A 25,838-nucleotide genomic window follows, 5' to 3' on the forward strand; every position below is an offset into this window, starting at 1 on the left:
CCATAGAAACACTTTTCTATACCTCCCTGGGCAAGGGAAATAAAAGTAAAAGTAAACTATTGGGACTACATCAAAATAAAAAGGCTTTGAAATCAAAACGACATGGTAACCAATTGAATGGGAGAAGATATTTGCAATTTGCAAATATGATAGAGGGTTAATATCCAAAATATATAAAGAACTTAATGCAACTCAACACCAAAAATACAATGATTTAAAAATGGCCAGATGACCTGAATAGACATTTATACAAGAAGGCAGAGAGATAGCTAACACATAGGAAAAGATGCCCAACATTGCTTATCATCAGGGAAACGCAAATCAAAATCACAATGAGGTATCACTTCACACATGTCAGAGTGGCCAAAATCAAAACACAAGAAACAAGTATTGGTAAGGATGTGGAGTAAAAGAACTCTTGCGCATTGTTGGTGGGAATGTAGGCTGGTAAAGCCATTGTAAAAACAGTATGGAGGTTCTCCAAAAAATTAAAAATGGAACTACTATATGATCCAGTAAAACACTGCTGGGTGTTTACCCAAAGAAAATGAAAACACCAATTCAAACAAATACATGCGCCCCGTTTCTTGGTTGAGGGGAGTAAGAGGGGAGGAGAGAGGAGAGAGAGAGAGAATCCCAAGCAGGCTCCATGCCCAGCAAGGAGTCCAACATGGGGCTCAATCTCACAACTGTGAAATCATGACCTGAGCCAAAATTGAGAGTCAGTTGCTTAACCGACTGAGTCACCCAGGTGCCCCTGCACCTTTATGTTTATTGCAGTATTATTTACCATAGCCAAGATACAGAAGCCACCTAAGTGTCCTTCCATAGATGGATGGATAAAGAAGAAGTGGCATATATACAGAATGGAATGATATGCAGCCATTAAAAAGGATGAGGTCATGCCATTCGTGTCAGCATGGATAAAACTGTAGGGTATTATGTGAAGTGAAATAAGTCAGAATGAGTAAGAAATCCATAGGATTTTACTCATATGTAGAATCTTTAAAAAGTGAACCAACAAACAAAAGCAGAATCATACATAAACACAGAGAACAATCTGATGTTTGCCAGAGTGGGGGAAGGAGGAGATGGGGAAAATGGATATGGATGAGTGGGAGATACAGGATTCCGGTTATGGACTAAGAGTAATAAAAGGCACAACATAAGGACAAAGGAGGCAACAATATACAACGGGGAAAGAAAAGTCTGCAATAAATGGTGCGAGGAAAATGGGATAGCTGCATTGCAAAAGAATGAAAAGACCACTTTCTTTCACCATACACAAAAATAAACTCAAAACAGATTTAAAACTCCTATAAGAAAACAGGCAGTAATCTCTTGACCTTAGCTACATATTTATGAATAGGTCTCCTAAGGCAAGGGAAACAAAAGCAAAATAAGCTATTTTGACTACACCAAAAAGCTTTTGCACAGCAAAGGAAAACATCAACAAAACAAAAATCAACCTACAGAATGGGATAAAACATTTGAAAATCATGTACTAATAAGGGGTTAATATAAAAAATATACAAAAAACTTATGCAACTCAACACCAAAAGAACAATCTGATTTTAAAATTGGCAGATGACATAAATAGACCTTTATCTAAAGACATACAGGTGGCCAAGAGACACACGCAAAGATGCTCAACGTTACTAATCATCAGGAAAATGCAAATCAAAACCACAGTGAGATAATCACCTTACACCAGTCAGAATGGCTATTATCAAAACACAAGAAATAAAATGTTGGTGATGATGTGGAGAATCATATGTAGTACTCCTGAAGTGAGTATGTCAACTATCGTTCAACTTAAAAAAAAAAAAAAGGGTATCCAAAAAAATGACAACCTGATGATAGACTTCTCCATGGCAGCCACAGGAATTAGAAATAATAAAATGCTTCCAAATGATCAAAGAAAACAACTGTTAATCTTGCATTTGGTTTCTAGCTAAATTTTTCAAGAATTGAGAGCACCTGGGTGGTACAGTCAGTTAAGCATCTAACTCTTGGTTTCAGCTCAAGTTGTGATCTCAGGGTTATGAGATTGGGCCCCGCATTGGGCTCTGCACTCAGCATAGAGTCTGCTTAAGATTCTCCCTCTCCCCACCCACCTCCCCCCTTCCCATACCTCTCTTCCCCATACTCATACTGTCTAATAAATAAATAAATCTTAAAAAACATTATTCAAGAATTGAACTAAAGACTTTTTCTAGGCCAAAGACTAGGGGACTTTGGGATAACAAACCCTTTATGAAAAGTCTACTAAAATATGTCCCACATGAATAAATGAAACTGAATACAGATGGAAGAAGTGATATATACATGAGAGAGAATGTTTAGCAAAAAATTGGTAAAGAGTCTGGTAAATCTAAGTGAACATGAACTGTATAAAAGCATGATAAATAATGTCTACTTTGGAGGTACATATTAAAAAGTTAAAACATGTCAGAAAATAATAATAGTAATTGGGCCATCAGAATTATAGTGTTTCAAGATCCTTGCATTTGTTTGAGAGTATAATAATCTTAACTTTGGGCATGAAGTCAAACATGAAAACTGAACTTTTAAGGTTAATTGCAAAAGAATCCAAAGAAAATATATGAACTCCAAAGTTGTAGAGGGAAAATAAACCAAAGAAAATTATCAATTTATATATCAATTAATATACAATTTCTTATATATTAATTATAATATACAAGAAAAAAGAGGAAAATGACTGAAGAGATCAGATTAACATAAAACATACAAAATGACAACAGAAACAAATCAAAGTTTTTTACTAGTGGAAATATATGGTATGAACTAAAGTTACTGGAAAGATTGGGGTTTTTTAAATCCAGTTCTGTATGCTACACTACATTCAGAATTCAAAAGGGTTGAATTTAAAGAGATATGAGATACAGTGACCAAAAGAAAGCTGGGGTAGCCATATAAATACCAGTTAAAATGGACTTAAAAACAAAAAACATTATAATTGAGTCACTTAATAACGAGAAAAGATTTAAGACACCAGAAGATTATGATTTTAAACTGCTATGCACCTAATAAAATTGATTTGTTTTAAAAAGAAATGAACTCTAGGAAAATTTTGACAAATCTAACATAATAATGGTATATGTTTATCATATACTATTACATACGTTTATTATGTTTTATTAGATATTTATATCTAAGATAATAATGACTAAATAGTATTTATCCCAGTAACACAAATGTAGTAAAATTAGAAAGTCTACAAATGTAACAGACTATATTAACAGATTATAAAGGATTCAAGAAAGCCATAATATCTCAATTATTGTGGAAAAAAAGTTTAATAAAATTCAGTACCTTTACAAATATGCACAAAATATTAGCAAAACCAGAATAGAAGGAACAATTCATACCCTGATAAAGAGTAGCTACTAAAAAGTTACAACAAGCTTCATTCTTGATTGTTCTCTTTAAAATGAAAAACAAAAAGATTTCAAACATACTTCTTTCAACTATCAACTAGTTAAAGAGAAAAACAGTAAAGATAGCTTTGAATAACACAAGGTTAACTTACATGACTTAAGGAAGCTGGATCCTAATAAATAGAAATACACAAGTCTCAACACGTGTAAAAGAATTCATTTCATACAGATCATAATCTTTTAACATAATACAATAAAACTAGCAGTCAATGCAAAAAGATATATAATAGAAAAATAATATAGTTCAGGGAGCAGAGTGGGTCAGGTATTATGCATGAGTCGATAGCTCATCTATAAAGTTGGCTAATAGATGCATTAGGTTCCTTATAATGTTTTATTTTGTATGTGTTCGAATGGTTCTATAATTTAAAAGGTGGTAGGCAGTGAAAGTACTATCCAGAGAAACATTTGTAGTTTTAAATGCTTATATAATATATAAAAGAACAGGCTAAATGTTAATGAACTAAGCTCCCAATTTAAAACAGTAAGAAAGATAATAAACCCAAGAAGAGTGGAAAGAGATAATAAAATTAGAAGATTTATGAACCAGAAAAAAAAGATATAATAAGGAGGATCAAAAATCAAGTTAGTCCTTTGAAAAGACTTCAACAATACAGACTTTAACAAGATTAAGAAAAAAATAAAGGCAATGATAAGTACATAAAATTAGAAATTAAAAATGGTACAGATATCTACAGATCCTGCAGAAATTTTAAAACATTTTAATACCCTAAAAAAGTTATGCCAGAAAACTGAACACTGTGATGAAATAGACAAATATTCAGAAAATTATAACTTATCAGACCAATGGAAAAAGAATATACAAAGTCTGAAAAGACCTACAGTATTAAATAAATTATACAAGGAGTTAACAATCTTCCCTTAAAGGCGAATGTATGCCCAGGTTACAGGTGAGTTCTATCAATCCTTCAAGAAACTTATCGTAGCCTTACACAAACTTCTGTACAAGAGGAAGAAAAGTTCCTCTAACTCATGAGGTCAATTTAACCATGATACCTATACTAGACAAAGGGTGTAAGAAAGAAAACCAGGGGTAACTCTCATTCAAGAGATTATTGCATAATCTTAAATTGTGGTAAACCAAATCAAGCAAAATATATCTCAGATAATAATGACCAAACAGTATTTAAACCAGCAATGCAAGGGTAGTAATAGGGTAGTAAGTTAGAAAATCTATAAATGTAATTCAACATATTAACAGATTAAAAAGCATTCAGGAGGGCCATTTCTCAATTATTGTAGAGATAAAAATTTAACAAAATTCTCACTTTTACAAACACACACGAAAAGTGTTAACAAAACCAGAATAGAAGGAAGTATCCATAACCTGATAAAGTATAGCACTAAAACACAGCAAACATTATCCTTGATTATTCCCTTTAAAAATCAAGAAAAAAAGGGTACTTAGAGTCCTGGGCTCACCTCCTCCCAGGGACACACCAAAAACCAACAGGGCTTGCATCCATGAGACCTACAAGGCTATAACAAGCTATAACGGTTCTTAAAGAGCTCAGTCACTTGTCCCAGAGTGCAACACAGAGGCAGCCAACTGAGAGGTGCCTGGGCTTTATGTGAATGAAGCTCATTTGCTAATTTTTTTTTAAGATTTTATTTATTCATGAGAGACACAGAGAGAGAGGCAGAGACACAGAGAGAGGGAGAAGCAGGCTTCTCACAAGGAGCCCGATGCAGGACTCAGATCCCCAGACAGACCCAGGATCATGCCCTGAGCGGAAGGCAGATGCTCAACCGCTGAGCCACCCAGGTGTCCTTCATTTGCTCATTTTAAAGCACTGGCCTGAAGGGCAGGCATCTAATTAGCACAGATGGAGAGCCCTGTAGGCCAGTGGGAGCCATCTTCACATTCCCCCCTGTGCCATGCTGCAGAGTGCTAACGTCTCCCAGAGTAGAGCTTTACATGTCTGGTGCCCTGTTTTTTATGAATGCCATCCAGGGGATTCCCCATAATTGCCTAGCTCTGGTGACCAGGGGGGCTTGTGTTCCGAGGTCCTATGGGATTATAACAATCAGAGACAGTTCTTAGCAGGTTATCACCCCCAGGGTGCTGGACAGACAGTGGAATGAAACACCCCCCAGTCTTTCTATGAAGGAGGCCTATTTGCTTGTCCTGGGGCTTCATGAAGCCTCGGGAGAACGCTTTAGGTTTGGCACACAACCGGAGGCCAACAGAGGTGCTGTGGAGGCTCTAGGCCGGTGGACACCATCTTTGTGTTCTTCCTCTGCTTTGCTATGACTTACTGGTATCTCCCAGAAGGGAGCTTTTACATTCATCTGGAGCCCTATTTTTTCCAGCTGCTGCCCAGGGACAACACCTCTAGATTGCCTTGGCTTTGGTGACCAGCAAGCCTTTATCCATGTGGTCCCACAGAACTGTATGCATATATTTGCATACTTTAAAAGCTGCTGTCTGAGGATCTGGCTTCCAGTATGCATGAATCTAGCTACTGACCAAGATCCTTCCCTTTTGGAAATGAAACACACCCTCAACTAATGGGAACCATAAAAATAAAATAGGCTGTTTGGACAATCACAAAGGGTTGAAAGAAAATCAAAAGCTTGTGGGCATGGTTGAACATAAGGATCATTTCCTATTCAAAGCCATTCCTTCAAGGCTGCAAGAGGTGGCTGTTTTATCTAATTTACAGAAACCAACACAAGGAGTTCAGAAAAATAGAGAAATATGTGTTAAAAGAACAAGATAACCTTAGAAAAGGCCTTAATGAAAAAATAAAATTGTTTAAAACAGAAAAAAAAAAGATCTTAATGAAATAGAGGTTAAGCAATTTACCTTATGAAAGGTTTAAAGTATTGGTCATAAAAATGCTCACCAAACTCAGGAAATGAATGAATGAGCACAGTGAGAACTTCAACAAAGAGGAAATATAAGAAAGTAGCAAATAGAAGTCATAGAGTTGAAGAACACCATGACTGAACTGAAAAATACACTAGAGAGGTTCAATAGCAGCCTAGATGAAGCAGAAAATAGCATCCTTTAACTTAATTAAGGACAGGGCAGTGGTATTCACCCAATCAGAGCAACAACAACAAAAATAAATAGATAAACATTTTAAAAATGAAGATAGCTTAAGGGACATATAGATTAACATCAAACAGACTAACACTTGCATTATAGGGATCCCAAAAGGAGGTGAGAGATAAAGGGGGAAAAAACTTAAAGAAATAATGACTGAATTTTTCTAACTTGGGGAAGGAAACAGACAAACTAGGTCCAGAGAGTTCCAAAGAGACTCACACCAAGATATTATTACCATTAAAATGTCAAAAGTGGGGGCACCTGGGTGTCTTGCTCAGTTGGTTAAAAGTCTTGACACTTGATTTCAGCTCAGGTCATGGTCTCAGAATTGTGAGATCTAGCCCTTTATTGGGCTGTACTCCTGCTTAGTATTCTCTTTCCCTCTCCCTCTGCCCATCCCCCCTTCCCAATAAAATTTTAAAAATTAAATTAAATGTCAAAAGTGAAAGACAAGGGGAGAATCTTAAAAGCAACATGAGAAAAAACAACTTGCTGTGTAGAAAGGGACGCCAATAAGACTATCGGCTAAGTTTCCAGCAGAAATTTTTACAGGCCAGACGAGAATGGCATGATATATTCAACACATACAGGAGGTCATAGCTAGAGAAGTAAGACAAGAAAATAAATTAACAGAGGCAAACCAAAAAACAGACTCTTATTATAGAGAACAAACTGAAGGTCACTGAAGGGGAGGGGAGAAGGGGATGGGCTAAACCAGTAATGGGGATTAAGGAGGGCACTTGTTGGGATAAGTACTGGGTATTACATGTAAGTGATGAATCAATTAAATTCTACTCCTGAAACTATTACACTATATTGTAACTAACTAGGATATATATATACGTAATATATATATAATACACATTCATTCATTCACATATATATTATATATACATGAATGACACAGAGAAAGAAGCAGATACATAGGCAGAGGGAGAAGCAGACTCCCTGCAGGGAACCTAAAGTGGGACTTGATCCACTGAGCCACCCAGGTGACCCTAGAATTTAAATGAAAACTTAAAACAACAAAAAATATGTAGTAATTGGAAATTAAACAAAATTGACATTTGCAAAGGAGATGTAGACAGATTATTAGAAATAATGAGAATTTAAAGAGGTGACTGGATATGGTAAAATGAAAAAATCATTTCTACACACCAGCTGTAAACTGTTTTTTTAAAGATTTATTTATTTATTAATGAGACACAAAGAGAGAGAGAGAGAGAGAGGCAGACACACAGAGGGAGAAGCAGGCTCCATGAAGGGAGCCTGACGTGGGACTCGATCCCGGGTCTCCAGGATCAGGCCCTGGGCTAAAGGCGGCGCTAAACCACTGAGCCATCCGGGCCACCCCATTAGCAGTTTTTAAAAAGTTTTAAGACAGTATCATTTATCAATTTATCACTTAGGAACAAAAATAACAAAAACTAACTATTTAGGAATAAATTTAAGGAAATAGGTGTAAGAAATCCATGGAGAGGGACCCTGAGTGGCTCAGTGGTAGAGCATCTGCCTTTGGCTCAGGTGGTGATCCCACAGTCCTGGGATCAAGTCCCACATCAGGCTCCCCACAGGAAGCCTGCTTCTCCCTCTGCCTATGTCTCTGCCTCTCTGTGTGTCTCTTATGAATAAATAAAATCTTAAGAAAAAAGAAATCTATGGAGAGAATTATAAACCCTTACTGAATGATACAAGATAAATGGAAAGATGTAATAGTCTTCTTGGATTGGAAGATTAAATTCTCTCCCAACAGCCAATGCACTGAACATATCATAGACTGTTCTTTTTAAAGGAAACTGACAAGGGCCATGGATAGCCAAAATAAAATTTGTGATGGTAATGGTTTAGGGGAGGTGGTTTAGGTAGTGAAGGTTCTTGCTCTACCAGATACCAAGATTTTATTTTATTTATTTATTATTTTTTAAGATTTTATTTGTGAGAGAGGCAGAGACATATGCAGAGAGAGAAGCAGGCTCCATGCAGGGAGCCCGATGTGGGACTTGATCCCAGGACTCCAGGATCACACCCTGGGCCAAAGGCAGGTGCTCAACCATTGAGCCACCCAGGCATCCCCCAAGATTTATTTTAGAGCTATGCTAATTAAGATAGTGTAGCATTAGCTTAAGGGTAAGCCAAATGACCACTAAACATAGGTTTAGGAAAGGTAGCATTGTAAATTACTGAAGAAAAGAGGATGCTAGGACATTCAGTTATTCATATGGAAAAAAATGAAACTGCATCTCTATCAAGCACCACAAATTGTAAAAAGTACAAGACAAAAAAAATCAAAGCTTTTAGAAAACATAGGAAAATATCTTTGTGACAGTGGAATTGAAAAGGATTTTTTAAGTGAGGAAGTTCACAGAAAAGAACTAGAAAAGATAGATATTAATGTTTCAACTAAAATTAAAACTTCGTTTGTTAGAAGTTACTACAAGACATAACCACCAAATGCAGTTTGCAAATTTTGAATGGATTTTGGTCTTCCAAAAAAAAAAGGCTATATGAAAACATTGGAGCAACTGGGGACATTTGAACATGGGCATATGAATGTAAGTGATGGAATTTTTAATTTTCTTATATATAATACTAGTATTATGTGTATGTAGGAGAAGGTGATTAAGAGATGAATGATTTATTTATGGGTAAACTGTTGTGATACATGCAATTAACATACAAATTTAGCATAACCTATAAAAGTTTATATATATGTGTTTATATATATATATAGAGAGAGAGACAGCAATATATATTAAAATGTACACGGCAAAATATTCATTGCTGGATCTAGATGAAGTATATACCTATGTTCTTTGTACCATTATTTCAGATTTTGTGAATGCAATTTTTTATTTATTTTTTTAAAGATTTATTTACTTATTTGAGAGAGAGAGAATAAGTGGAGGAGGCGCAGAGGGAGAGTCAGAAAGAGAATCCTCAAGCGGACTCTCCAATGAGCACAGAGCCCAACACAGAGCTCAATGTCCCTGAGATCTTGACCTGAGCCAAAATCAAGAGTCAGATACTCAACCGGATCATTTATGCACCCTGCAAATTTTAATTAAAAAAAAATTTTAGGGGGCTCCTGGATGGTCAGTGGTTGAGCGTCTGCATTTTGTTGAAGAGACTCTGTTTTTCTCATTATATATTCTTGTCTCCTATGTTGTAGTGAAGGAAATTATCAACAAAACAAAAAGATAAACTATTGAATAGGTGAAGATATTTGCAAATGATCTACCTGATAAGGGGTTATATATACTTAATATATAAAGTATATCAAGAACATATACAACTCAATACCAAAAAAACCCCCCAGCAGTCCAATTTAAAAATGGGCATAAGATGTGAATATACATTTATCCAAAGAAGACATATGGATGGCCAACAGACACGTGAAAAGATGCTCAGCATCACTCATCATCAGGGAAATGCAAATCAAAACCATAATGAAGTATCACCTCACACCTGTCAGAATGGCCAAAATCAAACCACTAGAAATAACAAGTGTTGACAAGGATGTAAGAAAAGGGAACCATTATGTACTGCTGATGGGAATGCAAACTGGTGCAGCCACTGTGGAAAACAGTTTGGAGATTCTTCAAAACTAAAAATAGAACTACCATATGATCCAGAAATTCTACAACTGGATATTTACCCAAAGAAAATTAAAATACTAATTTGAAAAGATACATGCATCCCTATGGTTACTGCAGTATTATTTACAATAGCTAAGACATGAAAGTAACTAAAGTGTATATCCATACATAGATCAATACATAAAAATGGTGTAGTATATAATTTATGTACATATATATGCACACACACATACACACTAAGCCATATTACTCAGCTATAAAAAAGAGTGAAATCTTGCCATTTGCAACAACATGGATGGATCTAGAGAGTTTAATTCTAAGCGAACGAAGTCAGAGAAAGAAAATGCCATATGGGGATGCCTGGGTGGTTCAGTGGTTGAGCATCTGCCCTGGGCTCAGGTCGTGATTGCGGGGTCCTGGGATCAAGTCCCTTCATCAGGCTGTCCGCAGGAAGTCTGCTTCTCCCTCTGCCTATGTCTCTGCCTCTCTCTCTGTGTCTCTCATTAATAAATAAATAAAACCTTTTAAAAAAAGAAAATACCATATGATTTCACTCATATGTGGAATTTAAGAAACAAAACAAATAAATGAAGAAAAAAGAAGAAAGCAAACAAACAAACAAAAAAACCCTGACTCCTAAAAACAGAGAACAAACTGCTGATTACTAGAGGGGAAGGGCAGAGGGTGAAATAGGTGATGGAGATTAAGGAGTGCACTTGTCATGATTAGCACTGAGTAATGTATAGATTTGTTCAATCACTATATTGTATACCTGAAATTAATATAACACTGTATGTTAATTATACTTGAATAAAAAATGGTTAAAAATATACTCTGGAATCAAAAAGAATTGAATTTATATCCTGATTCCATCAGTTTTTAACCTGTGTAACTTTGATCAAATAAATTAACTCCTCTATGACTACATTTCTTAGTGGATAAAGTGAAAGCAAGGAAAAGGGGTTTCTGTATCATGCAATAAATATGTGCTCATAAAATTCAATATTAGTATATTGCAATATTAGTATCATATTAGTCTATCTTGTTTAGCACTATGGCAAGCTAATACCAGTGGAGAAGAATTAGTGATGTATACTTGACATTAAACATATCTGGTGAAAACTTATATACAGTTGATGCAAATAAAACTACGGCAAAAATATGCAAAAGATAAATTTTCATAGAATAGGAAAGACTAACAGCAAAGAAATATGGTAAGATGACCAACCTTATTAATCATAGGGAAATGCAATTTAGGAACAAAATGAGATATAATTTCATTCCCACTAGACAGGCAAAAATTAAATCTGATGATAATGGTAGGACTATGTATTGGTATAACCACTTTGAAAACCATTAACATTATCTAGAAAGTTAAATATTCACATACTCTATGACCCAAGTGACTTCACTCACTTCTAAATATATACACTAGACAAATTAATACATATATATGCAAGAATGGCCACATAATATTTTCCTAATAGCAAAAGATCTGGAAATAATCACATGCTCATCAATGGAACAATGGATAAATTATGGTAGATTCACACATATGATACCCTAGTGAACTTATGAACATATAAGAATGTGGGTGAATCTTAAAAATAATACAGTGAAAAAAATAATAATACAGTGAAAAAAGCAACTTGCCAAGTTCTAAAGAGTATAATGCATTTTTAGAAAGCTCAAACACAATATATTGTTTAGAGATATATACAATAAGATGATATTAAACAGTCAGGAAAATAGGAAGCATTATATCTAGGATAGTGTGACCTCAAGAGGATAAGGCAAAAGAGAGAGGGAAGAAGCATACAGATAGATGCCACTGTACTAGTGATGTTTAAATTTTAAGTTGGGTGATAATTTCATAGGTATTCACATATGTTTCATGACATACATATATCTGATATATATTCTTTCATATTTATCAAATATCACATAATGACAGTTAAAAGGGAAAAAAATAAAAGGGTAGAATATGAAAAAAATCATCCAAAAAAAAGGTGGCATAGTTTTATCAATATCGGACTAGATAGACTTCAAGTAAAAAGCATTATTAAGGATAGAAGATTCTCCTTATTATGAAAAAAGGAGCAATTCACTACAAAGATAGAAAGCTACACATAGCTTCAAATTATGGAAATAAAAAATGACAATTATTAGAAAAATTTGACAAAATCACAATCTTTTAACACACATCCTTCAGTTATTAATTTTGAAAAAACAAACAAAAACTTATTGAGTATATATACTATTTGAAGAACATAATTAGCAAATTATATCTAATGGACCTATGGAACCCTGAATCTAATTTAAAATTTCTTTCAAGCACACATAAATCTAGATCACAAGGCAAGTATCAACACATACAAAGAATGGATAACATTTGGACCACTTTTTGGTAAAAATGCAATTAAGTTAGAAATTAGTAACAAGGGATGCCTGGGCAGCTCAGGGGTTGAGCACCTAGAGTCCAGGGATCGAGTCCCACATCAGGCTCCCCGGAGGGAGCCTGCTTCTCTCTTTGCCTATGTCTCTGCCTCTCTCTCTCTTTGTGTCTCTCATGAATAAATAAATAAAATCTTTTTTAAAAGTAACAAAAAACAACTATAAAAAAATCATGTGTGGATTTATCACACAAATGGACGTCAAAAGAAAGAGTAGTAATAATTACATTGGACAAACCAGACTTTTTTGTTCTTGTATTGTTTTAATCCTGCTTTGGTATCAAATTAGTACTGGCCTCCTAGAATGATTTTGAATGTGTTCCCTCTATTCCATTATTTGTAAGACTTTGATAAAGATTGTCATTAATTATTCATTAAATGTTTGGTAGGATTCACCATGCAACCATGTATATTGTCTTGGGCTTTTCTCTGCTGGAAGATTTTTGATTCCTAGTTCAACTTACATTCCTACTATTGGTCTAAGAAGATTTCCTACTTTCTAGATTCAAGATTCATGATTCAATCATGGTAACTTGTGTGTTTTTTAGGAATCATCTGGGGTTTTTTCCCCAAGTTATCAAGTTAGTATTTAATTGGTTATATTAGCCTGTTATCACACTATTTCTGTGGTTATCTGTTTTCTCTCCCATTTCTCATTTTCGTTTTTGAATCTTTTTCTTAGTTAATGTAGTTAAAGCGTTGCCAATTTTGTTTATTTTTTTGGAAAGACTGGTCATTAATTTCAACGTTATGTTATTTTTTATTCTGGTCCCTATTTTATTTCTGACTTTTGTTATTTCCTTCCTCTACTAAATCTCAGTTAAGTTTCTTCTTTTTCTAGTTCCTTTTAATGTAGTGCAGTTTATTTGAACTTCGTTTCTTATGCAAACATCTATAGCATAAATTTCACTCTAACATCTGCTTTTGGTGCATCCCATAGGTTTTGGAATACTGTGTTTTCTTTTTTCTTTTGTTTTGAGACAGATTTTGATTTGTCATTTAATTTCTTATTCAGTTATTTTCCAATTCGTTGGTTAATTTCTTATGTGGCACATTGTGCAGTAGTGTGTTGTTTAATTTTTATGTATTAAATAACATTTACAGTATAGATTTTTCTAGTTTTATTTTATTGTTAATCTTTATTTTGTACCACTATATTTGGAAAATATACTTGGCATGATTTCAGTGTTCTTAAATTTGTAATATTTGCTGTGTCTTTTTTTTTTTTTTTTTTTTTTTATTATAGTCACAGAGAGAGAGAGAGGCAGAGGGAGAGAAGCAGGCTCCGTGCACCGGGAGCCCAACGTGGGATTCGATCCCGGGTCTCCAGGATCACGCCCTGGGCCAAAGGCAGGCGCCAAACCGCTGCGCCACCCAGGGATCCCATGTTGTGTCTTTTTAAATGTGATTTAACCAGGGGATTCGTCTCTATGTATTTGAAGAAAATGTGAACTCTATTTTTCTTGGATCGAATGTATATATCTTTTAGAACTATGTATTCTAAGCATGCTTCCAGTAAAAATGTTCTTGTTGAGAAAAAAAACCTTTAACTGAGGGTACTACTTCAAAATAAAGCATATCAAAGGGGAAGTGGTTGGGGATTAGTGAACTAGGTGATAGGAATTAAAGAGTACACTTATCACGATGAGCACTGAATAATGTATAGAATTGTTGAATCACTATATTGTACACCTGAAAGTAATATAACACTGTATGTTTACTGGATTTAAAATTTTAAAACTTAATAAAAAATATGTTTGGAATTTTAAAAATGCACCTCTAAATGACCAGTGCACACACACACTTCATGTATGTGTATATGTGTGTCTTCACTGGCTCCCATAAATTTGAAAATACAGAAACTGCACTTTTAAAATTTAAATTCCAGTTAGTTAACACATGCGTACTATTAGTTTCAAGTACAATTTAATGACTCAACACCTACATATGACACCCAGTGGTCATCACGTGTCCTCTTTAATCTCTATCACTTATTTCACCCATCCTCCCACCCCCACCCTTCCAGGAACCCTCAGTTTGTTCTCTATAGTTCAGAGTCTGTTTCTTGTTTTGCCTCTATCTCTTCCCTGCCCCCCCATAATCGTTTGTTTCTTAAATTCCACAAATGGTATTTGTCTTTCTGTGACTAGCTTAGTTTGCTTAGCATGATGCTCTCTAGCTCCATCCACGTCATTGCACATGGTAAGATTTCATTCTTTTTGATGGTTGAGAATATTTCATTGTGTAATATATATACAACACATCTTCTTTATCCCCTCATCAGTCGATGGATACCTGGGCTGCTTCCACAATTTGGCAATCGTTGATAATGCTGCTATAAACAATGGGGTGCATGTATCCCTTCAAATTAGTATTTTTGTATCCTTTGGGTAAATACCTAGTAGCACAATTGTTAGATAGTAGGGTAGTTCTATTTTCAATTTTTTGAGGAATCTTCGTACTGTTTTCCACAATGGCTGATGGCTGCACTGATTTGCATTCCCACCAATAGTGAAAAATGGACAATTTTAAATATAACTTTAAAAACTGTGTTAAAGTAATACTGTGATTTTGTAAGATAATATAGGTGAATGTCATCATGATCTTTGGATAGAGGAATTTGTAGTATTTTCACAGAATGGAATACTCTACAGCAAGTAGAACGAACAAACTCCAATGCATGGAACAATATGAATGAATGTTGCATAATTCTGAGTGATAAGAGCTAGACACAAAAGAGTACATACTGTGTGATCCTATTTCTATAAAGCACAAAAGCTGGCAAAATCTATCCTGTCAGCAGTTAGTGGTTTCCCAGACTAGAATTGGGCACAAGGCCAGTTAGGGTGTTAGTGATAGCCTACTTCTGGTTACATGGGCAGGTCCACTTTTTGAAAATTCATTGAATTTTACACTTGTGATATGGATTTTCCTATATATGTATGCTTTACTCCAATAAAGGTTTATTTTTGAAAAAAATGAAGATACAGATATCCTGAATAGACCTATAATAGCTAAAGCAAATTGAGCTAGTATTTGAAAATCCACCTATTAAGGACAAACATTCCAGTAGCAGATGGTTTTTCTGTTTAATTCTAACAGACCTTCAAGAAACAAGTTATTAGTATAGTATACAAACTGCTAGAGAACAGCATTTAACTGTAAAGCCATATATGTACTGTTATTACCGTATATTATTATACTGTACATTGTTATAACTGTATATTATTATATAAGTTATTACTATATAATACCATTACTGTTATTACTACAAAGGACAGAATGAGGATAAACAGAAGAAATTACAAGGAGAAAAGCAGATTTACATTATCAGAGGCAGCATAATGTAGTAGTGAGAGTGAGACTCTGAGGGCCAGCCTGCCTAACCTCAGACCACGGCTCTGCCCTCTGTAGGCGATATGATTGAAGCAGATTATTTAACCCCTGTGTGTTGTTCTCCATTCTGTAAAATGGGGGTAATACTAGTGCTTACCTCACAGGGCTATATAAAGATTATATGATCGATTATTTGCAAAGCGCTTAGAATGGTAGCTGGTATGTAACAAACACTATACATTTGTATAGCAAATCAAACAAATCTGGTGGGTTAAACAGCCTGTCAGTAAGCTTTTCAGGGGCTCATGCAAAGGCTGGAAAAATACCAGTGTGGGGTCTAGCAATCTTCTCAAACTTCAGTATGCATTCGGATCACATGGAAATCTTGCTAAAATGCATGTTATGAGTCATAAACCCTGGGTGGAACCTGAAATTCTTTATTTCTAAGAGAAGAAGGTGTTGGTGCTGTGGGGCTCCAGTGGACTACAGCTTGAGGAGTAGAGATCTAGGCCTTTCCATATAGCTATATATACATCATGGCTTCAAAGATGCTTAGTTCTTATTTCTGATTATCAACTGGCAGTTGATTCTAAATTCTAAATATATTTCTCTTTCAAAACCAACTTTCGTCACCTCAATTAACTAATAATAATTTAAACACTAAAAGGATTATAAATTTATAGGAAGCTTGGGATAACTCTTTACACAAATGTGTATCTTCTCATAATGTAGTAATTATATGTACTCTCTCTCTTTTTTTTAAATTCAGCTATCTTTTGGGTTTTCTTAAAGAAAAAACACTTATCACAAGAAATGTGAACAGTGAAATACAGCAGAGGCAGTTCCTGTGTCATTTTGGAATTCACAGTAGAGTCTATATTTGATATGATAAAGAAGATGTCACTTTAGATCTCCAGTAGGGAAGTGACAGAAGGAAAAGCTCCTGTGAGGGCAGGATAAATGACAAAGAAGGAAAATGTCAGGCTTGAAGTAAAAAGAAAAAATAAAGAACAATCATTTTTTAAACTTTGAAGGTATGGTTTTGAGATGTGAAAGAGGTTAAAGAGTAGGACTAACATTGAGCACCATATTAATTCAACATGCTGAATAGGCAAATGAGATTTTGGTGTTATCAGAGAACCTGGTGAAGCATACTTCTGTGCATCCCCCTGGACCTCAGGTTCTAAAGACTGTTAACGTGATCCAGAATAGAAACTGAAGAATGGCTTGGTGCTTGGGGCTTTTTGACATTGTGGGAAATTCTGGATGATTTGGTCTGAGTTATATCCCATGCTTTCTTTCCTTTAGGGAATCCTCAGTAATGATGATTGACTTAAAGCCAAAGGGAACCCACAGAGTCTCCCGGGGACTGGATGCACATAGGCAGCAACTCTGGGACTGTCCTGTGCAGTGTGTCTGAGGGCTTTGGCCATAGAGTGGCTCATGAACATACAACATAAAGCTTTGACACTAATTTCTGCTGTTCCTGTGGCCCACTTTGCAAATGCTCCCAGATCTGATAGAGCCAATGAGTAAGGAGGCAGTGGACAGGACATTTTATTCTTCTATTATTCTACTGTTTGAAGTCAACACGGAAAGTTCCAGGCTATATATTTTGCTTTAAAAAGAAGAATATAGGGGAAGTGAGGGAAAGATGAGACTAGGCATTCAAAGTATATAATGCTACAGTTTTCTTTAAACTTGTGCTATTTTAAATTATTTTAGTATTTTACTCACCACCACTGCACAGAGATTGTATTTAGGGTGTTTCCGAAAAACTGGACAAATATAAGGAGTAAGGTCCAAGTTGGTGAGTGGGTAATGAATATCTGTTCTCAGTTTCCTTTTCATTGTACCCAGAATGTCAAATCTGGAGAGAGAATAAATGTACGAAACATAAAGTAAGTTTGTAAACCATTCATGAAGTCTACATACCTTGGTAAATTCCAATACAGTTAAAAATAATTTCTTGGAAAAATAATTTGGCACAGACCTGTACATAAATTTTTTTCTTATCTATGTGTATTTATAATCTCCACATCCACATGTGTCAGCTGAACTGAGACTGGTTATGCCAGAGGTGTGAGTCAGGAGGTGAGACAGTACAGAGTCAATCCAGGGAGAGGAGAAGATGGGGACAAAGCCAGGTTTGGCATCAAGGAGTAGAAAACACATTGACTGACTCAGCTTTTCCTTATCTTGACTTTAGCATGTGTCGTTTCAGCAGTGTCTCATTTTCCAACTCTCAGGTTTTTATATATCTTTAAAAAGATAAAATTTTCCAAAAATCTTGTCCCATTCTCTATTTGTTATATAGATCAACAATTCCAAAATCTGAATTCCTATCAGAATCACCCTGGAGCTTTTTTAAAAATAAATTATGATGGTGCCTGGGTGGCTCAGTGAGGCTCATCTTCTGCTCAGATGGTGATCTCAGGGTCAGGAGATCAAGCCCTACATTGGGCTCTGAGCTGGGCATGGAACCTGTGTAAGATTCTCTCTCTCTCCCTCTGCTCCTCTTGTCCCCCTCTAAATAAATAAATTAAGTAAAAAAGTTCATTTTGGAAAAATGGCTGAATGGCTGATTTAGGTCTGGGGCAGGGAAATTACTGTGTAAACCTGAGATATCCTCATGCTTTCAGCAAGACACCTTGTTTGCAAAAACTAAGGGAGGACCTACCATCTGACCCAACAATCCTGTGCCTACATATCATAGCAAAAGAAACGAAGATTTATACCCACATAAAAACCTATATGCTAATGTTTATAGCAGCTGAATTCATATCTGCCACAAATTGGAATCAACCCAAATATTCATCAACTCATGAATGGATAAACAATTGTGGTATAAGGAGTGCCTGGCTGGCTCAGTTGGTAATCCATGCAACCTCTGATGCCAGGGTCATGAGTTCAAGCCTCACAATGGGTGTGGAGCCTACTTAATTAAAAAAAAAAAAAAAACACCCATAAGAGTGGTATATTCATGAAAGGGAATACTACATAGCAATAAAAAGGAAAGAACCAGTAACTCACTAACAACATGAATTAATCTCAGAAACACTATGCTAAGTGAAAGAAGCCAAACTAAAAACAAAACAAAAAAAACTGCACATGGCATACATAACATAGGATATTCAGGGGATCCCTAGGTGGTGCAGCGGTTTGGCGCCTGCCTTTGGCCCAGGGCGCGATCCTGGAGACCCGGGATCGAATCCCACGTCGGGCTCCCAGTGCGTGGAGCCTGCTTCTCCCTCTGCCTGTGTCTCTGCCTCTCTCTCTCTCTCTGTATGACTATCATAAATAAATAATAAAAAAAATTTTTTTTAAAAAAAGGATATTCTGGGAAAGGCAGAACTATAAAGACAGGAAATCAGATCAAACCTTTCCAGGGACTGAGTGTGGGAGAAGGGGTGGATGATGAGAAAGCATGAGAAAACTTTTTGGGGTGATGGACAGAGTTCTATGTTGGCTCTGCTGGCTACATGACCATGCATTTGTCAAAATTCATAGGACTACACACTTAAAAAAAGGATACATTTTATACTTGCAATTATACTTTAATAAATCTGTATTAACTAACTAATGGGCTCAGAGAAGCAGGCTTAAAGGGGTTCCCACTGGCCAATTTTGAGCAATTTAAGCATAAAGAAGGATGATGATAGTAATGGATATTAGGCACATTAATTTTTAAAATATCCATGAGTTGGGGCACCTGGGTGGCTCAGTGGTTGAGCATCATTGGCTCAGGTCATGATCTTGGGGTCCTGGGATTGAGTACTGAATAAGGTTCCTCACAGGGAGCCTGCTTCTCTCTCTGCCTCTGTCTCTGCCTCTGTCTCTCATGAAAAAATAAAAAAAATTTTTTTAAATCCAGATTCATGTTAATTATAGAGGGGAAACTATACTTATAAATGGTGGGATCTTCTAGTCACTATCTTAACTATGGCATCAAACTTAACATCACCAAGAGTGGGACAAACTTTTATGATGTGCCTCCTGATATAATGTGGTGACAAATACAGAACATCACCTAGTCTGCATTTCCACTAAAAAAAAGTTTATCCTGAATCTCACCATGGGGAAGCAATTAGATAAATACAGAATGGGGCATATAATATAAACAATGGACTCCCCAAGGACTTTTTTTTAAAAGATTTTATTTATTTATTCATGAAAGAGAGAGAGAGAGGCAGAGACACAGGCAGAGGGAGAAGCAGGCTCCATGCCGGGAGCCCGATGCGGGACTTGATCCTGGGACTCCAGGACCATGCCCCGGGCCAAAGGCAGGCGCTGAACCGCTGAGCCACCCAGGGATCCCCACCAAGGACTTTTTTAATGAGAAAAAAAAAAGTTTAAATATATAAAAAGGTGGAAGGATTATCCTAGATTAAGAGACTAAAAAAACAGCCAGGAGCACCTGGCTGACTCTGTTGGTTAAGTGTCTGCCTTCAGCTCAGGTCATGATCCCAGAGTCCTGGGATCAAGCCCCACATAGGGCTCCCTGCTGAGTAGGGAACCTGCTTCTCCCTCTCCCCCTGCCCCTGCTTGTGCTCTTTCTCTCAAATAAATAAAATCTTTAGAAAAAATAAAGAAACAGCCACGTGCAGTATATGACCCTGGACTGGATGCTGGATTAGAAGTTACAAAAGGCATTTTGGACATGAAAAATTTAGATATAGATTGTATGTTAGGTGATGGGAAATCACTGTTACATTTCTTGAGCATGATAATGGTGTTGTAATTATGTCAAAGAATGTCCTCGTTCTCAGGTGATATACGCTGAAGTACTTAAGCAGGAAATGCCATGGTGTTTGCTTCTTATTTCAGAATTCAGCTGATAAAACGGAAGGGATGAAGGGAAGAAGAGGGAGGTGGAGGAAAGAAAGAAAGAAAAGAAAGAAAGAAAGAAAGAAAGAAAGAAAGAAAGAAAGAAAGAAAAGAAAAGAAAAGAAAAGAGAGAGAGAAAGAAAGAAAAAAAGAAAGAGAGAGAGAGAGAGAGGAGAGAGAGAGAGAGAGAAAGAAAGAAAGAAAGACTGTTAGAGTTCAATAAAAGGTTAAAAGCATGGATTTTATGTTACCTGTGTTTTATCACAAATTTTTAAAAACTAGGGATCCCTGGGTGGCGCAGTGGTTTGGCGCTTGCCTTTGGCCCAGGGCGTGATCCTGGAGACCCAGGATCGAGTCCCACATCAGGCTCCCGGTGCATGGAGCCTGCTTCTCCCTCTGCCTATGTCTCTGCCTCTCTCTCTCTCTGTGACTATCATAAATAAATTTAAAAAAAAAAAAATTTTTAAAAACTAATGTAATATACTGAATACCATTGAAGTGTACACTGTACTTTAAGGTCTTTCTTTTAGAGAGAGCATGTGCACAAGCAGCAGGGGCAGAAGGAGAGGGAGAGAGACTCTCAAGCAGACTCCTCAGTGAGCTCAGAGCCCGAAACAAGAGCTCAGTCTCGCAATCCTGACATCAAGACATGAGTGGAAACCAAGAATCAGACACTTACCCAACTGAGCCACCCCGGCGCCCCTGAATTGTACACTTTAAATGGGTGAACTGCACAATCTGTGAATTATATCTCAAGAAAGCCATTAAAAAAATCTCAGAAAACATCAAAATCCATACCTTTTTAAATGAAAGATAATTATTTTTGGTGCTTTGGAAATACTGGCCCTTACAGCTGTTTCTTGCTTGGTTTCACAGAAAGAACAGTGAATTTGGTTATTCCAGGTCAGTGTGTCTTGTTGAAAAAAACACTGGAGACAGTCCTATGGAGGTAAAAAAGCATTTGGGACTACTTTGGATCAACTGCAGCCCAGCCTGTTTACAGTAGCACTTTGCAACAGCTGTGGAAATGTGATCTTCAGTGCTTTCCCCAAAGTCAACACATCCAGGAGGCCCTGTGTCACGAGCTGTTGCCTGGACAGGTTTAAAACCTACCTGACAAAAGGAGGTGCGGCTCTCTCACTTAGTTACTGAAATGGATCCAAGTGCCCATCTCACTTCCAATCTCTGGATCAGCATTTTAACATTTCTGGTTTATTTCAGAATAATACTGACTGTGCAGTTTCGACTAACCAAGTCAGGCAGCTGTTTTAGGTTATTTGTCTCATCACAAAAGTGATCCAGAAACTGAAAACGACCGTGTCCCGTGTTTTGAGGTGACCCAAAATGAAGACAGCAGAACAGAACTTGATCCCATGCCCCCAGAAGCCATCCTGAATGTAGCCAGCCCCCCTCTCTGCAAACCATTAACCTAAAGAGAAAGATGAGTGCAGACTGTGCTTCAGTACACATGCCAGTGCCTCATTTAGTGTCTTTGGATTTTGTTTCCAATCATCTTCAGCAATTCCATCTGAGAATTAAGCCTACTTCTACATAAGTAGTAGGATTCTGTTCCCCAATTCTGGTATGGGAAAACTTATAGCAGCTGATGTGTCTTCACAATTTAGGTAGAAAAATATAAATATGTATTATTCTTCAAGGATACTTATTGCTCCCTGCCTTCTACCGATACCTGGATTTACAGATTAATTTTTGGTATTATGGTGAGGAAAATTCAAGAGGTAAATTCCCTGTATGCACCAGGCCATCTTAAATAGAATGAACAAATCCCACCAGTCATTTAAATTTTACAGTGAGGCTGTTTTAACGATTACATTTAGAAATACAACTGAATTCACAGTAACTTTTGACTATACGTTGCTTTTCTACAAAATATAGTCATCATGGGCTTCCAATTTGTTTTAAGTTATAGAGCAGCCTCCTCATAATAGACAATGTAGGAAGCAGCCCTGAGATGGTATCCAAGAGCAAGAATCCCTACCTGAAGAGAGCACTCATATTCGGATGGAATGGGGAGAGAGAGGACGGTGAAGACTTCATTCTTGTAGGTACAGTTCTCACACTTCAAACACATGATGCTGTAGTTGAGCTGCCCTTCAAACAGCTGTGTGATGATGGAGGACTCATTGGCAATCACCTTCCTGCAGCATCTGGGAACAGATCCTTTTTCATATGATCTTTTTCGATGGTACTGAATCAAGGAACAAATTGGCCCCGAATCAACTATTGGTTATCAAAAGAAAGCTTTTAACAGAATGACTTGATTTTTTTTTTTCGATCAGAATGATACCCTGCTACCAGAAACCAATTAATTTTGGATTCAGACAATACATAGGTAAGATCTTCTTAAGTGTACATGTTATGTGGGGCAACTGGGTGGCTCAGTCAGTTGAGTGTTGGGCTCTTGATTTCCGCTCAGGTCATGATCCCAGGGCTTTGAGATTGAGCCCTGTGTGGAGCTCCAGTGAGGCTCCCCAGCCAGCCTTGCATGGAGCTCTGAGCCCATCAGGGAGTCAGCTTAAGATTCTCTGCCCTCCTTGTGCTCTCTCTCTCTCTAAATAAGTAAATCCCTTTTTAAGAAAAGTATATATTAGGATTGATTTCTGATAATTCAGTTATTTTCCTCCTTAAGCAAAGCTGAAGAATGATGACACACTAAGGCTGGTAAAACACATGTCCGTGCCCAGAAGCAGAGAGCTTATGATCATATGATACAGGGTCCTAGAGGGAGTTCTTCTTGGGAAGAGGACAAGTAAGCTTTTGAACTAGCTTTCAGTCATGCAAACTGATGGAGGAGATAAATGAAATCTGTCCTCCCTCCAGCCCCTTCAGATTTAGCATCTTCTACTTCTATTGTTAGAAAACACTTTTTGGGGGCACCTCAGTGGCTCAGTGGTTGGGTGTCTGCCTTTGACTCGGGTTGTGGTCCCGGGGTCCTGGGATTGAGGCCCACACTGGGCTCCCCACAGGGAGCCTGCTTCTCCCTCTGCCTATGTCTCTGCCCTCTCTGTGTATCTCTCATGAATAAATAAATAAAATCTTAAAAAAAAAAAACGTCTTTAAAAGAGCAAATCTTAAATTGCTAAGGCAGCTCAATTTAGCCTTGTAGCCTGATTTGATCTAACTCATATTGAGGAATACCCTTTCTGGGAGCAGTTTGGTGCTTTTCAGTGGTTGAACAGCCTCACTAGACATTCAAAAGACAGCTCCACAGACAGCTCCACTTTGGAGCTGTGCTCACTGCTACCCTTCGCCTTGCTTCTTTCGTCATGCCCTATTACCGAGGTTTTCCACCTGATGGTAACTTGATGGCCCTAATGCCAACTTTAGTCTTGGGAATGAGAATGCTGTTTATTTCAGATTGGGTGCATATGAAGACCTAAGTGATTTTACTGGCCACCATCCTAACTTCCAGCTTAAAAAAAAAAAAAAGTGCTGCCATGAATATCTTATCAGTAAAAACGAAAAATGGAATCACAGGAATGGAAAATGAAATCTGAGGATCAGGGATGAGAGTCATCAATGCCTCTCATCTGCATCATTTACTGAAATATTTCCTGATGGTAAGTATAAGGTAAGCTAACGTCGGCACAGCGACACTACATAAAACCACGGATCTCTTTTTGGTGAGTATGTGTCTCAGATCAAGACTGAAGGCAACGAGTCTTACAAAGAAAAGTAACACCCTTCCTAAATGGCAATCTCATGTTTTATTAAGTGTTATGTCCTGATCCAGTGAAGAACTCAAGTTCAGAATGTTTAGCATGAAGATGAAACTTCGCAGTATTGAGGTCTGTCCCTTAACCCGGAGCTTCCTATTTTCTTGGGTCTGTAGTTGCCATGAACATGTATTTTAGGTTGTAAAGTTCTATATGTTATTATCTCATGAGGAGTATATTTTTATTTAAAAATATGTGATTTTCACTTAAAAAACAACTAGTCTGTGCAGATGTTATTTGCAAAGGGAAGAGATTAGTGTTTCCCACACCTGTTGATCACTGGAAACACCACGTGAGCTTTCCCAAGGGACAGCCCAGGACATTCTAGTTCAGTAACATGGGAGTGAGGGTCTTAGAATTTGTGTTGTAAAACTCTTCTCGGATGATTCTGAAGATGAGCTAAGCTTGGTAAATACAGACCAATTCAAATAGTGACTTGAGGGACACCTGGGTGGCTCAGCGGTTGAGTGTTTGCCTTCAGCATGACCCTGGAGTCTCGGGATCGAGTCCCGCATCGGACTCCCTGCATGGAGCCTGCTTCTCCCTCTGCTCATGAATACATAAATAAAATCTTTATTAACAAAAACAAATAGTGACTTAAATGTGCCCCACGGTACCCCCCAGCACCTGTGCTCTGCACAGAGTGGGCAATACTGACAGAACAGATGAAAGAATGAAAAGTAAAAGTTGGGGCAGCCCTGGTGGCTCCGCAGTTTAGCACCGCCTTCGGCCCAGGGCCTGATCCTGGAGACCCGGGATCGAGCCCCATTTCGGGCTCCCTGCATGGAGCCTGCTTCTCCCTCTGCCTCTGCCTCTCTCTCTGTGTCTCTCATGAATAAATAAATAAAATCGAAAGAAAAGAAAGAAAAAGAAAGAAAGAAGAAAAGAAAAGAGAAGGAAAGAAAGGAAAGAAAGAAAAAAGAAAGAAAGCAAGAAAGAAAGAAAAGAAAGGAAGAAAGAAAGAAAAGTAAAAGTTGCTGACAGAGCCGAAGGTCTATCTTATTTCAAGGCCATTAATCCTACTCACTTTTTTCAGAGCTTCATGAAGTTCATTCAGGACATAAATCAAGAATTCCTGAGCATCCTGTTGTGTCTTTTTCATAAACGCTGGGTAGAGGCTGCCAAGGGCTGACCGAAATATTTCTGGGGAGACACATTCTGAGTCCCCAAGCCACATGTCTGTCATCACATAGGCGAAAGCAGTGGCCACCTCACGGCAATCCCTTGGAAGAGGGGCAGAGAATGTTTCCGGCCGACTTCGTGGAAAGGAAGGCACCTGCGAGCTCAAGCAGGCGGCAGCACACCCAAACCCACGCCCGTCTGTTGGCCGAGCTCCCCGCGTGGTTCTTCGC

At 37.2% G+C, this 25,838-nt stretch overlaps 1 protein-coding gene across 1 annotated transcript in view; it reads right to left on the minus strand.

Annotated features, from left to right (window-relative positions):
* Positions 1 to 25,838, minus strand: part of USP50 (ubiquitin specific peptidase 50) — a 46,437-nt gene that overhangs the window by 18,401 nt on the left and 2,198 nt on the right. Inside the window, exons 3-6 of the mRNA XM_072738125.1 lie at positions 25,514 to 25,709; positions 22,749 to 22,958; positions 21,548 to 21,690; positions 17,660 to 17,792 (exon numbers count right to left, since the gene is read on the minus strand). Coding sequence (XP_072594226.1) covers positions 17,660 to 17,792; positions 21,548 to 21,690; positions 22,749 to 22,958; positions 25,514 to 25,709 — 682 coding nt within the window. The remainder of the gene's footprint in view (positions 1 to 17,659; positions 17,793 to 21,547; positions 21,691 to 22,748; positions 22,959 to 25,513; positions 25,710 to 25,838) is intronic.

This window comes from Vulpes vulpes, chromosome 15 (genome assembly GCF_048418805.1).
Source record: "Vulpes vulpes isolate BD-2025 chromosome 15, VulVul3, whole genome shotgun sequence".
In the NCBI taxonomy this organism is placed as follows: domain Eukaryota; kingdom Metazoa; phylum Chordata; class Mammalia; order Carnivora; family Canidae; genus Vulpes; species Vulpes vulpes.